The sequence below is a fragment of the Etheostoma cragini genome, chromosome 13 (assembly GCF_013103735.1).
Source record: "Etheostoma cragini isolate CJK2018 chromosome 13, CSU_Ecrag_1.0, whole genome shotgun sequence".
In the NCBI taxonomy this organism is placed as follows: Eukaryota; Metazoa; Chordata; class Actinopteri; order Perciformes; family Percidae; genus Etheostoma; species Etheostoma cragini.
Window position 1 is genome coordinate 2,479,048 of NC_048419.1, and position 13,238 is coordinate 2,492,285.

Below are 13,238 nucleotides of genomic sequence, written 5' to 3' on the forward strand. Positions count from 1 at the left end.
ATAGAACTATTGTGAAGGTTACACTTTGTGCAGTATTGTAGTGTCTCAAAGTGTTATTTGGCACCCAGTGATGACGTGTTAAAAAGTTGTATTACCTGGTGGTAGGTTGGCCTAGTTTTTACACACACATATGCACACATACACACACACACAGAGCTACAGAGAGAGAGAGAGAGAGAGAGAGAGAGACAGGCAGACAGTGCAGATCTGAGGTTTTGAGGACTTTTCAGACCAGTTCAGATAGCAGTCTTCTCCTTCCCTGTCCTCTACATTTGTTTCCAACACGTTTCCAATAACTTCAGTTAGTCTTCTATTTGTTTTCCATTTTTCTTCCCACGAGGCAATGCACGATGCGCGGAGAGCAGCGGAGCGGAGGATCTGGGTGTCTGGATGGAGATGGATGAATAGATGGGCGGACAACTGACAGCACCGTGAAGTCACCGGGTAGTGGACGTGGCATCAGCGCCGGGCTATCTGCAACTTTGTCCGCTGTTGCTGTGGAGCAGGTGGAGCTGGGGATCGGACACGGACTGCCCCGACATGTGCGCCTGGTCTTTGGTTTTCGGAGTGCGTTAAGCGAGTGACTGGATAAATGTGGTCTGTTCTTCTGGATTCTGAATCCTCGTCAGTTAAAGTTGTTTTTTTTTTTACATAGGAACCTCTCATTGGGGATGCTAGAGGAACATTGTTTGATCTTTCAGTAACACCCTGTTTGTGAGTTACACGAGTCTATGGGAAACGGCTCAGCGGAGACCAACTTTTACGCACGAGTCATTTATGTGAAATTTCCAGAGATGAAGGAGAAATGCAAGAACGCGGCGAAGACGCGGAGAGAGAAGGAGAACGGAGAGTTTTATGAGCTGGCCAAGCTGCTGCCTCTGCCGGCGGCCATCACCTCCCAGCTGGACAAGGCCTCCATCATCCGACTGACCAGCAGCTACCTCAAGATGAGGGCAGTGTTCCCCGACGGTAAGCACCGTCTCATCATGGGGTCCAATTCATTTAACCCTTGTGTTGTCCTCCCGGGTCAAAAACGGACAAAGATCTGACATTTTCACGCCTTTTTTTCACTAACACCACCTTACTACCACTAGTTTTACACTACTTGTTGAAATTCAAGGTCAATAACCCTCATTTATATAGAATTAAACCAATATTTGAGTTAAAAAAGCAGAGATTATGATTTTTTTTTAACCAATAGTTAAGATCAGAGGAACGCACAGATGAGTCAGGAATGAAAGTGATCAATTGTCTTTGGTATGGTATGTGGTCATTTGGTTAAAAAGCAACCCATATTTCTGATCCGGATCATTTTTAAAGGGGTCAAATTTGACACTAAAAGGGTTAAAAGTCACATTATTCTAAGACCGAAAAGGACAACATACAAGGAAAGAATGTAGGCTATAGATCAGCCTAGGACCCCCTAGCTGAAAGGGAGACAGAGCAGGGACCCCCTACATACAGTATATTGCATAAAATCCAACTGCATATTAAACTGGGCCTAGAATAACGAGTAGGGTGGCCTAAAGCCTTTATACATATTTTTTTGCATAGAATAGCCTACTAAGCTATTCAAATAGTCTAGTAATTGTTTGATTTTATAACTCATCTTTTAATGTTCAAACACACATGTGGCACAGTGAGTCCTTAAGAGTGTATCTGCGGATGGCCTTAGTGACAACGTAAGGCCAGTAAGCAGTGGGCTTTTATATTTTCTGATAATATTTTGAATTCATTTGAAGACTTTTTCATTTTTGAAAAAACTTAAAAAATAACAATAATTTTGCCCCCCCCCCTGCATTGACTCTGAGGACCGCCTAGGGGTCCCGGACCCCCTGTCAAAAACACACACACTCCATTTGTTTTTTAATAGCCTAGTTAATTCAGTCAAAGCAAATCTATAAGAAAGTAGGACTAGGCTATTACAAAATCACGGACCATTGCTTTTTTACTTCATCAGATTATTGTGAAAAATAGTACAAATACATTCCAAATATAGGCTATAATAAATTCTGTTAGTTCTCAATATAGAAAAAAATAGAGCCTAGCTGTTCCCTTGGTGTGTCCATGTGGAAAAAACATGCAACTAAGATGGGTTTTTACACAGTGTGTCTCTCTTATTAAAGAGAGACAGAAGAAGAAAAACAGATCCACACTCCTATTTGGCAAGTAGTTGCTGAATGAATAATATCGGCTACTTCTATTGCTTATTAAAAAATGAGTCGTCCATGTAACAATTTACCAAGTAACTGCATCACTAAATGGACAACAACCACCATGATGTTCTTGTCAATATTCAAAAACAGGCCTAAATGATGTTTTAACCATTTATAAAGCCATGAGTTACATTTTCACCTCTTTGTAATGAGGAGTCAATCATACTTTTTCACCGCTTTAAAACAATGTTGACACGGTAATTTAAATTACATTTTAAATCAACTTTAAACTTAAAAAATCATAGATGTGTGTTAAAATAGCTGCATTTTTTTGATCGTTTCCCCCAGAGAGCCTTTTGTACCACATTAAGACTTTTGCATGAAAGACACCCAATAATGACAACAGCCTAATAATAATAATTCTTTAATTCTTATTATTATTTAGGCTATTTTGACTTTTTCGTGACGTGGCCTATAATACGATTCCGTGCGTAAAAGTGACAGTTTGCTCCTTCACTCAGTCACGATCTTTGGGTTAAAGCATTTGGGTTAATTAGGGTGTCATCGGAGTGTTGAGCTTGTTTTCCGACTCTGATTAAAAGCTGATGTCTACTTTAAACGCCTCACTCATTCATCAAGGTGAATTATTTCATTAGGGCGCACGCAGCTGCACCGGGGCAGGTTAGAGGGCAGGCAAACAGAGCCTTTCCTCTCTGTCATCACTCATAAAGTCAGAGGGAACACACGGCCTTCTGTGGCCGGGCCCACCCGTTGGAATGAGAGTCCAGCCGCGGAGCCGCGGAGCCGCGGAGCCGCCACCACGGCCTCCCTGTCCGGGGCGCGTTAACGCCTCGGCGGCGGCAGACCTCCATCCGCCTGGGGAATGTAGACACAGGAGAATCCGCATGTCATGGATCCATGTGTGGTGAATTATTGCGCAGCCCTCCATGTAATCCCAATAATGCTCCATAATATAGCCGTGGGATATGGGGGGGGGGGGGGGGGGGGGGGGGGGGGGGGGGGGGGGGGGGGGGGGGGGGGGGGGGGGGGGGGAGTCAAAAGATCAGGGAGATACTTTTAGAGTAATCGGCGCGTGGCCGCACTTACATTAATGTCTTCATGACTTCACCAAATGCACCAGACCTGGGCCATTATGTTTCGTTTTTTAAAAGATCTTATATTGGGAGGGCTTCTTATTTGATAGTTAATCTTAGACACGACAGAAAGAATGGGGGGGGGGGGGGGGGGGGGGGGGGAGGATGGGGAATAAGATGCAGCAAAGGGCCCCAACTCAGTCCCGAATCCGCGGCGGCTCAGACGGTGCCAGGGGCGCTCGCTCTACCACGTGAGCTACCCAGGCGCCCCAGGCCTATAGGTATTTGTGTCATTGTAAATAGAGACACGCATATCAGACACAAAACGTCACTTTGTCCAGTTGATGTCCGGCAGCAAGTAGCAACTAGAGTCCAAGTGGACACAGCGTCGAGACGTCTTCAACCTGTTTGCTGTTTGCGTTTTCTTCAAGTTGGGCCATAGGGCCGGGGCACAGCATTATCGTGCATCTGAAGGCACTATTACTACATTGTTTGAAAATAGGTGATAACCCCAAAACGTAGCTTTTATTTCCGATACGCAGAGCGGATCCATAAATGCGCCTGACGCACAGAGGCCTTCTTGGTGTGATCTGCAGCCTGACTTCGGCTGCTGGGTCCTGCTATTTTATACACATGGTTACACACACTCACACACAAAATACATGTCCATGTATTAAGACTAGAAATATGTACTGAGAGGGTATAATATTGTAATGTATAGCCAACAGTAAAATGTCTTTTTGCATTTTTTTGTTGTTGCACAGGCTACAATTTCGTTTTTCAGTCCATTTATGTTGGTGTTAGCTTTGTTATTTCGGTGAATTTGTTAGTTGGAGTTGTTAAGAGAAGGAGAACCTCAGGAATCCAGCAAAAAAAAATGTCTCAGGAATCCAGCAACATTTTTGGGAGTTTTTTTTTGCAATAGGGGGAATATGAGGCTGGTAGAATAATCTATTATTCAAATAAGATTATGTAGATTTAACCTACATTTTTGACTAATTTGTGTTTAGTTTAACACTAGTTTCCAAAGCCATTGATTAAGAAGAGCTTAAACAATTTTCATTATTCAAAAGAGTTCATTTAAAATAGAAGACAAAGGCCTACATGTTGAAATACATGTCCTAATTCTGCAAGACATCATAGCCATTTATACTTACTTACTTACTTATTTATTACTATTAATAATTCCCAGAGATGAAAAGTCAATTATTTACTCAAACACGGTGCCTCTTGTTATTTAGAGGCACTGCTGTGGTTCAGTATTTCACTGCTTTTCACATTTATTAATTACTTTTGCAATCAAAGATTTTACGCATCAAATGTGTTTTGATTTTTGTTTTTTGAAATATGTCTATCGCTGAAGTTCAAATTATTCATCAGCCTAACCTGGACCTGTCATTGTCTTCACTACATTAATATAATTAAAGTGGCAGAGTATAAGAAAATGTAAAGAACTAATTGTGTACATTTCATCGCTAATACTTTAAGTTCTACAGCCTAACATTTTGATTGATATCATGTCATTTCCCTCCAACCAGGTTTTAAAGTGTATTAAATGAATGCATGTTGAGCTTTGATGATATCTGGTCCTTTTTCTTTGCAACCCTAGAACTTCAACATTTTGCATTTAGTATTTCCCATTGCCCCTCAGTGCCAATATTCCAGCGGATCTGGTATGAAATTACAATTTATGTGAAAAGCAGAATTGATTCTACAAAGTGCCCGCTTAGCAGAGACCTTGTTGTGCATTTCTTTCTGCTTTCAGCAAAAGTTTGCAGGAAACAATTCAGTAGAAATGAAGTGTATTTCATTCATGTGGGCTTCCAAAAAATATGGATTCTGGCAGTCCTAATGCGGGCCATTTAGTGTTCTCTATGCATGCAGATACAGTATGTGTTTATTTAGCTTTAAAAGAAGTTCACCCTTTATCTATAATAATCGGATTATGTACTATTAAATGCAATGTTGTCAGTTGAGCAATATACTCAACCATACATATAGTTTGGAGCACTTTGACTGTTATCAGTGTGTTTTGTCCTTTGTTTCTGAGGAAGTGTGTGAGAGGGACACGTGCAGCCAGCGACAGCTGATTGGACGGTGACATTGTGGATAGAACATAATGTGTGTGACAGTGTGAAGTGGAGCGTAACACCTTTCACGGATCCTAAAGTCCAAAATCCAGTTGTCGACAGTTGCATTGGCTGGGCCATGATAAGTTCGTCCCCCCCCAGCTTGATGACAGCTGGGCGTTTGATTCCCAGCAGACAGCAGGCTCTCTGAATGCCAGCATGGCTTATGGAAAAAAAGAGTTGTTTAAGATTTAAGATTAACAGTGTCAAGCAGTTACATTTCACTCCTTCCTGATCAGGTGATGACAGAGCTCTCTGTTTCTTCCCATGTTTGTCTTGTTTCCAGCTGTTCCCACACAGACTAACTTTATGCAAACATTAGTTTTACCTCCGCCTTAAGCACAAAGTAGGGGTTGCTGCACGGTATCCCAGGGATGCCACTCAGTGTGTTTCACAAAGCATGTCTCAGTTCTGTCTCTCAAAGCAACACACACTTCTTCTCCAAGTGTAGAAATAAAAATAAGTCCTGTGATGTCATGGACTTACACAATAAGTAGTAATGGAGTCTGCACAAGGATGTGGATACAAAGCAGATCAATTACATATTAACACTTATATTATTAATTGGAATAAATTAAATAAATTGTAAAAAAGAAAAGAAATATCTATATATATATATAGATATATATCTATATATATATTCTAAATACTACATTTCACAAGCAGTTGGTCTTCAAATGAAAGGTTTTGTATCTGAGAATAAGTGTCCTGTAGCTCTCTGGGCCGTGTGTGTCCACTCTGGTGCGATTTCTTGGAAACGAAAAAAATGTTGGAGCAGTTATTGAAGTACTGTGTGAAAACCCTCTGGACGTTACAGAGTGGTTGCTAATCTGGAAATGGGCCACAGCCTGCGAGTTATGTATACATTGGATGAGGTGCACAAATCACATCACAAACCAGTGGCAGGAGTGGGTTCTACATGTAGAGAACTGGAAAGGAACCGGAGGACAGGACAACCCTGGTCTTTCCCTAAACTTAACTGTAACACAGCTTCCATGCACAAGGATTGTAAAATATATCAAACACCTTCTTTTTTTTGCGAAACAATATTATTTAACACCTTAAAAAACTGTTTTTCCTAACCTGCTTGCTCTGGAGGGATCAACTAGAACTGTTTGGTCCTTGTAAATTACAGAGTGTGGTCTAGACCTTCTCTATCTGTAAAGTGTCTCGACATAACTCTTGTTATGAATTGATACTATAAATAAAATTGAAATTGAAATTAAAAAAAGATAAGCAAAATGCAAAACCTGCTCAAAGAACCTGCTGGAAACCAGTTTTGAAACTGAGTCAGGCCCGTTTATAATGTAATGTAATGTTACTTTTCCTGTCTGATAAATATGAATGAAGTAATGAATGATAAAATACAGAAAAGCAACCTACACACCGAAGAAGGCCCCTTTTCCACAATCCTTCCTTGTGATCAAACGTTTCACACCAAGACAAAGAGAAGGAATACGGGAAGGAGGGAGGGAAACAGAAACAGACAAGAGGAATGGACACAAGACAAAGGGAACCAAACACACACACACAGATAGAAGTGAGAAGGCCGTAGCACAGACCTACAAGATGTCAAACACCATTGAATATCATCCTAAATGTTGCAGAATGCTCCAATATCAATGCTCTGCCCTATTGTCAGATGACAATGGCATCATTTGAACATTTTTGAGATTGTCATGAGGAACTAGCTGATCCTCTAGCTAGACCAATGCAGTGGTTAATGTGAAGTCCATTTAACCAAATTCCCCAAAAATATATTAAATTGTCACTTCCCTTTATTGGCAGCTCTGCATGCAGAGCTGCCAATGCATGCTTCATTTGTCCCGGTTTAGAGACACCTTGCCCTAACAATTCAATTTCAATTCAATTTTATTTATAGCATCGAATCACAACGAAAGTTATCTCGAGACACTTTACAGAGAGAGGTCTAGACCACACTCTTTGATTTATCCCAGAAGTTCTGGTAATTCCCCCAAGGACAAGCATTTAGTGTGACAGTGGAGAGAAGAAACTCCCTTTTGGGGAGAAACCCGGGACAGACCCAGGCTCTCGGTAGGGGGTCTCAGACGGGCTGGTTGGGGGGGTGATGCACAGTGGCAATAACAGTCACAATCCCAATCTCAATACAATGTAGGTGAATGGAAATTAATTTATACAGTGTAGTGTGCTAACATGCACACAATTTCAGGGCTAACCTTGTGTTATGTTTACCATGTCCAACATCTTAATATAGCATGTTACATTGCTTCACTATAAAATCATAAATAAACCTCATGTTGGCGCTAAAATGGACAGTCGGGGGCTCTCCGAAGTCAACAGGACTCAACATTTGGTGCCAATCTACGGAGCTAGAACAGTGACAAGCTGTGGAAACAAGAAATGTGGGGCACTGAAAATTGTCGAACTGATATATAAAACACAATTGCGTTATGATTTTTTTTCAATGTCAAGATACATTTTCTACGTCTTTTCAGTGACAGTTTTTATTTCAATCTTTCAAGATATTTACAATGTCACTGGTTTTCAGTGTCAACTTTATGTCACTGTTTGGGCGTAGGGAGGAGGGGCCTGAGGGGAGGGACAGAGTGGTTTATGGGTAATTTACATAGGCTACTGGTGAGAGACCACACCTCCACTCTTGCCAGTTGAAACTGAAAACCAGTGACATTGTAAAAATCTTGACAGAGTAAAAAAAACTGCCAGTGAAAAGACACAGACATCAAGAAGAAATGTAGATTGGCCAATCATCAATGATAATGCAAACAAATGGCAAAGTGAAATAATATAAAAGGATTGGGAGATAATTACTTTTTGACACTTGTGTTTTATGTGTCATATATTTCAGTGCCAGTATTTCTTGTTTCAATGCCAAATGTTCTTTTTAATACCACAGGTTACTGCCACTGTTCTAGCTCCATACCAATCCATCCAATAGATGTTGAGATATTGAACTCACGTATCCGATGTGAGTCTCCAGCCGCTGGAGAGCCCCTGTGTGTGTGATGTGACAGACATCAGTAAGGCGTGTGTGGTCAGGCACTGTTGCAAGTACTTATTGGCGATAATCTCTACAATGAAGGTGGGGAGTGCAAGGCATGACCCCTAGAGCCACAATAGCCACAAAACACGGCAGATTGAAACATACCAGAATCTTCCTGTCTGAATTAGTTACTGCGTTACATTTCATCCTTGAGATGACTCTAAAGGCGGAACACGCTATTTGCTTTCTTGCTGTTGTATCATTCGTTGAAACTACTGCTTTTGTTTTTGCCCACGCCGCCAATTAAGAATCAGAGATACTTGCAGTAATGTGTCATGTTAATATTCCATTCAATCAACACACATATGATCATAACCTGTTCACAGCTGCACCCTTAACTCAAGTCATGTAATTAGTTGAAGAGAAGAATGGCCTTCATTAATAAATGGTAAATTGATAGTTAATTCATCTTCAGTCCATTGTTATTTAACTGCAAGCAAACTGTCATTTGAATGTTAAGAAAGAATTACATTTTAATTAATAGTATTAGTAGGGCTGTAAATTAAATTTGTAGTTACACACATTATGTCCACATATACTATGTGGTATAAGGTAGCGAGTGATGATTAAAAAATGTCTGTTAACCTTTAGGAAACCATTTTTAAAGCATCTATAAACATATTCAGATGTTCCTTACGTGTTGTTAAGGGTTACTAATTGCTATAATCTATACACAATGTCTGGATGGTTATTACAGAGATGACTATAATACTTTCTTACATAGTTAATACATACTTTGTAAATCATCTATTAACATTATCTCGATGCTATTGTAAAGTTGCGACTGATGTTTTTTATAGTTAGTTATTGGTTTGTAAGTGCTTGGGGAAGCAATGATACATTTGGGAGTGGGGTTGGGGGGGGTTAGCGGGCGGAAGCACAGAAGGGGGGGGGGGGGGGGGGGGGGGCAATTTAGTTTTCTTTTGTTTGAAAATACTTTGAACGTCACCAAGAAGTACGAGCACCTTTAATCTTTGTAACGGTCCACATCCTAAGACGATCGTTTTTGCATTTTGCAGATGATACACACTAAAACGCTGCTGTTGATGGAAAACTTCAGTTTTTATGCACGCTCTTATTGGAGGACATTTGTCTACATCCGGCCCCGACCTTCAACGGGTCCAACATCCTCTGTGGAAATCATAGAACGCTTTACAAAATACAACAGGAAACCATAAAGCTTCTGAAGTTTTATATTGTCTTCTATTTAGCTGTCACATACATATTACTTAAATCATTTTAATGCAGGTCGTCTGGAGCCTAAGTTCAAACTCTAAGCCGTGTGTAGAACATGTTGGATCATAAAATGTGGTCAGGATGTGGAATAGTCACTGACACTACCTGCTGGTCAGTAGAGCAATGACAGACTGTCCCTTGTGGAGGAGTCAAAGTCAATTTAAACACAAACAAGTCGATGGGATATGAAAAAGCAGGTTTCTTATGTTCCATCTCACATCCCTGAAGACTTGGAACAGGAACCGCTGTGTGCATGTACATACTCACTGCCACATAAGTGCTGTTTGTGACACAGACCGGTAGCGGAATAAAGTTGAATTAAACTAAAATGTAATGTTCTAAAACGGTACATATATTTAGTGTTCCCTGAGTTAAGGAACACAGCTGATCAAGCTGCAGGTGTGGCCCTCTCTGCGCTGCTTGCTTGCTTGGATTCTCCTCAAATGGAATAAGACGGCACCACCATCTCACTAACGCCAAAAGGAGAAAGCAGACTACTCTGTGTACAGTCAGAAGAAAATCTGTTACAGAAATAAGATCTGGCTAGCTTGTCTTGTATTTTCAAAACTGGACAAATCCCCATTAGTGTTTTTTACGTACATATGTGTGGAATGGCTGTGGCATGGGATCCGTAGATTTTTATAGTGAATATTAAATAAAGACAATTTATCATAAAATTATACAATTAAATTCGAACCTGGAGTCACATCTTCTCTGGTATATTCTGATATGTTTTTAATTTTTTTTCCACAAGTCCGCAGAGTATCAGAGAGCGGAGTTGCATAACTCTGGAAGTTTTTATTGGGTTAGCATTGTGAAAGTCAGCATATTTGGGGTCTAAGTTCAATTTAGTTGAATTGTTTTGCCAGAGAACCTCGTGAAGAATGAAAGCGAGCTCACACAGCCATTCTCTCCTCAGTTATGTCCTTGATTTTAAACATGCATGTTTTGGTGTGATAGCCCATTGACTGTTTCTCTCTGAGATTGTGTCTCTTGCATGCTGACTGTCTTACAGTGTCTGCCTCTCTCTGTAGGTCTGGGTGATGGATGGGGTCAGGCAACAAGGTTCAGTCCTCTGGACAGCATGGCTAAAGAACTGGGCTCCCACCTTTTGCAGGTCAGTCCAGAAAACCACAAACCATGTCCACATGTCTAATGTACACCTTTCTGTGGGAGGATGTGCTGCTCTGTACCAAATCACACCACTGTAGGCTTGTGTATGCTTTGCTATTTCAAATGTTGCTATGCTATGCTACATTAGAGTCAGCAAACAGCAGCATAAAGATTATGGCCTACAGTTACTTCACAACACATAGGGATTTGGGGCTTCTTCATCACTCCACCATAAATGTTTTATAACAATTATATACTGTACTTATGCTGTAGATAGTACAGTATGGACAGAACACATATGGTGCTTTTACGTTTTTTAATTATTCAATGTTTTTTTAAAGGTCCCATGTTGTATTAAGTGAGAGTTCCCTGTCTTTTTTATTATGAAGCAGGTCTAGGTGCAGGATAAATACTGTAAAGACAAACATACGCAGCCTTTTTTAGAAACGGAGCCTTTAAATGAGCCTAACACAGAAATAAGACTGGGCTGGAAACTCTCAGAATAATGAAAACATCTATTCTGACATAATATGGGCAAATGTGTTGGCTTATAAAATAGTAAAACATTAGCATTTCTAATTTGTGTGTGTCTAATTTGTGTCTCCCTCAGACTCTGGATGGCTTTGTGTTTGTTGTTGCCTCTGATGGAAAAATCATGTACATTTCTGAAACAGCATCCGTCCACCTGGGCCTGTCCCAGGTACAGTAAGACCCTCCTCCTAGACCTCAGCGCTACCATAATACCATGTAACATGTTCACTGGGGGAATGGAACTAAGTGAATTTACTCAAGTACTGTACTTATCCCTCGTGTTGTCCTCGGGTCAAATTTATCAGTTTTCCTATGTCAATGTTCTTTTTAACTACCCAAAATAACATGATTGATTCCACACAACGCTCTAGGGAATTTTGATGGGTAATTTTGGGGTGTCTTATTCAATTTTAATGCATTTGAAAAAAGAAATTATTTTTGAAATAGTATTGAGTAAAAGTTGACACATTCCAGTCTGTGATTATCCGTCAACATCCATTCCTTTAATTTTAATCTAAATAATTCCTAATTTCTGCTTTTCTAACTCATACATTAGGTGTAATTTCATATAAATGAGGTTTATGGACCATAAATTCAAAAAACAACTGTAAAACTAAAGTTAAGTGTTAGGTAGTTTTTATAATGTCAAAAAGTGACAAACATTGAAAAAAAGCGTCAAAAGTGTTGAATAAAGGGACAAAAATGTAAGAAAAAGTTAAAAATATTGATAAAAAGAGTCAACAAAACTGTATATTTATTGTATATTTGTTAAGTACAAATGTTGAGGTACTTGTACTTTAGTTTTCATGCCTCTTCCTACTTCTCCTCAGCTACATTTCAGAGAGAAACGTTGTACTTTTTTCTCCATTACATTCATCTGAAAGCTTTAGTTACTAGTTACTTTACACATTAAGATTTTTGCACTTAAAACAGATGTAGTTTATAAATCTGATGTTTAGTGTTACGTAAACTACCCAACAATATACCAGCCTACAAATCCAGCTGGGATGATGAGACCATTAAACACACAGCTGGTTGGATCCTTTGCTCTTTCGACAATGGGAGGATTTTTCAAAAATGAGTACTTTTACTTTTAATACTTTAAGTACATCTCTTTCCTTATGATACTTACTTTTACTCAAGTGACATTTTTAATGCTGGACGTTTACTTGTAACAGAGTATTTGTACACTGTGTTATTATTACTTTTACTTAAGTAAAGCATCTGAATACTTCTTCCACTGCTGAACATGTAACAAGTAATGTGCATACACATTATAATGTGGCAGACGTGGAATATTCTTTCATTCTGCGTGGATTCAACGCATGTCTGTGTTATGTCTCAACATGTGGTTGGTTAGTTGTCATGTAGCTGATCACTACACTACTTCATGAGCATGTGTTGGGAATGTGTGTGCTGCAGGTGGAGCTGACAGGAAACAGTATATTTGAGTACATCCACCCATCGGACCATGATGAGATGACAGCAGTGCTGGGTCTGTGCCAGCCCCCACACCATCACTTCTCTCCGGGTACGTGCACATGTCAGGGTATATCACACATGGGGAACCATGATATAAAACAGGCTTTTATTAGAGACGGACCTTTGTTAATTTACCATGTTGCCTGGTCAATGAAACTAATCTATTAGTAATGCAGTATAACACAACAGTCCTGCAGTTAATCCTCCTTCATAACCAGGGCCACAAGAATTTCTGCAGATTTATTGCAGATTATCTGAAGATTTTACGCAGATTTGTTGCAGATTATCTGCAGATTTATTGCAGATTTATTGCTGATTTTCTGCAGATTTTACATAGATTCATAAACATAAAATAAAGTTAACCTCAGAATTTCACACCTCTCCACCACAAGTAGAAAAACAGGCTGCTAAATTCTGCAGATTTTCATTCTGGATCACTGTTGACAACTGGGGG

At 39.9% G+C, this 13,238-nt stretch overlaps 1 protein-coding gene across 1 annotated transcript in view; it reads left to right on the plus strand.

Moving 5' to 3' along the window:
• Positions 1-638: 638 nt before the first annotated feature.
• sim2 (SIM bHLH transcription factor 2) overlaps positions 639-13,238 on the plus strand; it is a 21,635-nt gene continuing 9,035 nt past the window's right edge. The window contains exons 1-4 of the mRNA XM_034890807.1: positions 639-969; positions 10,693-10,775; positions 11,382-11,471; positions 12,725-12,833. Coding sequence (XP_034746698.1) covers positions 732-969; positions 10,693-10,775; positions 11,382-11,471; positions 12,725-12,833 — 520 coding nt within the window. The 5' untranslated portion in view covers positions 639-731. The remainder of the gene's footprint in view (positions 970-10,692; positions 10,776-11,381; positions 11,472-12,724; positions 12,834-13,238) is intronic.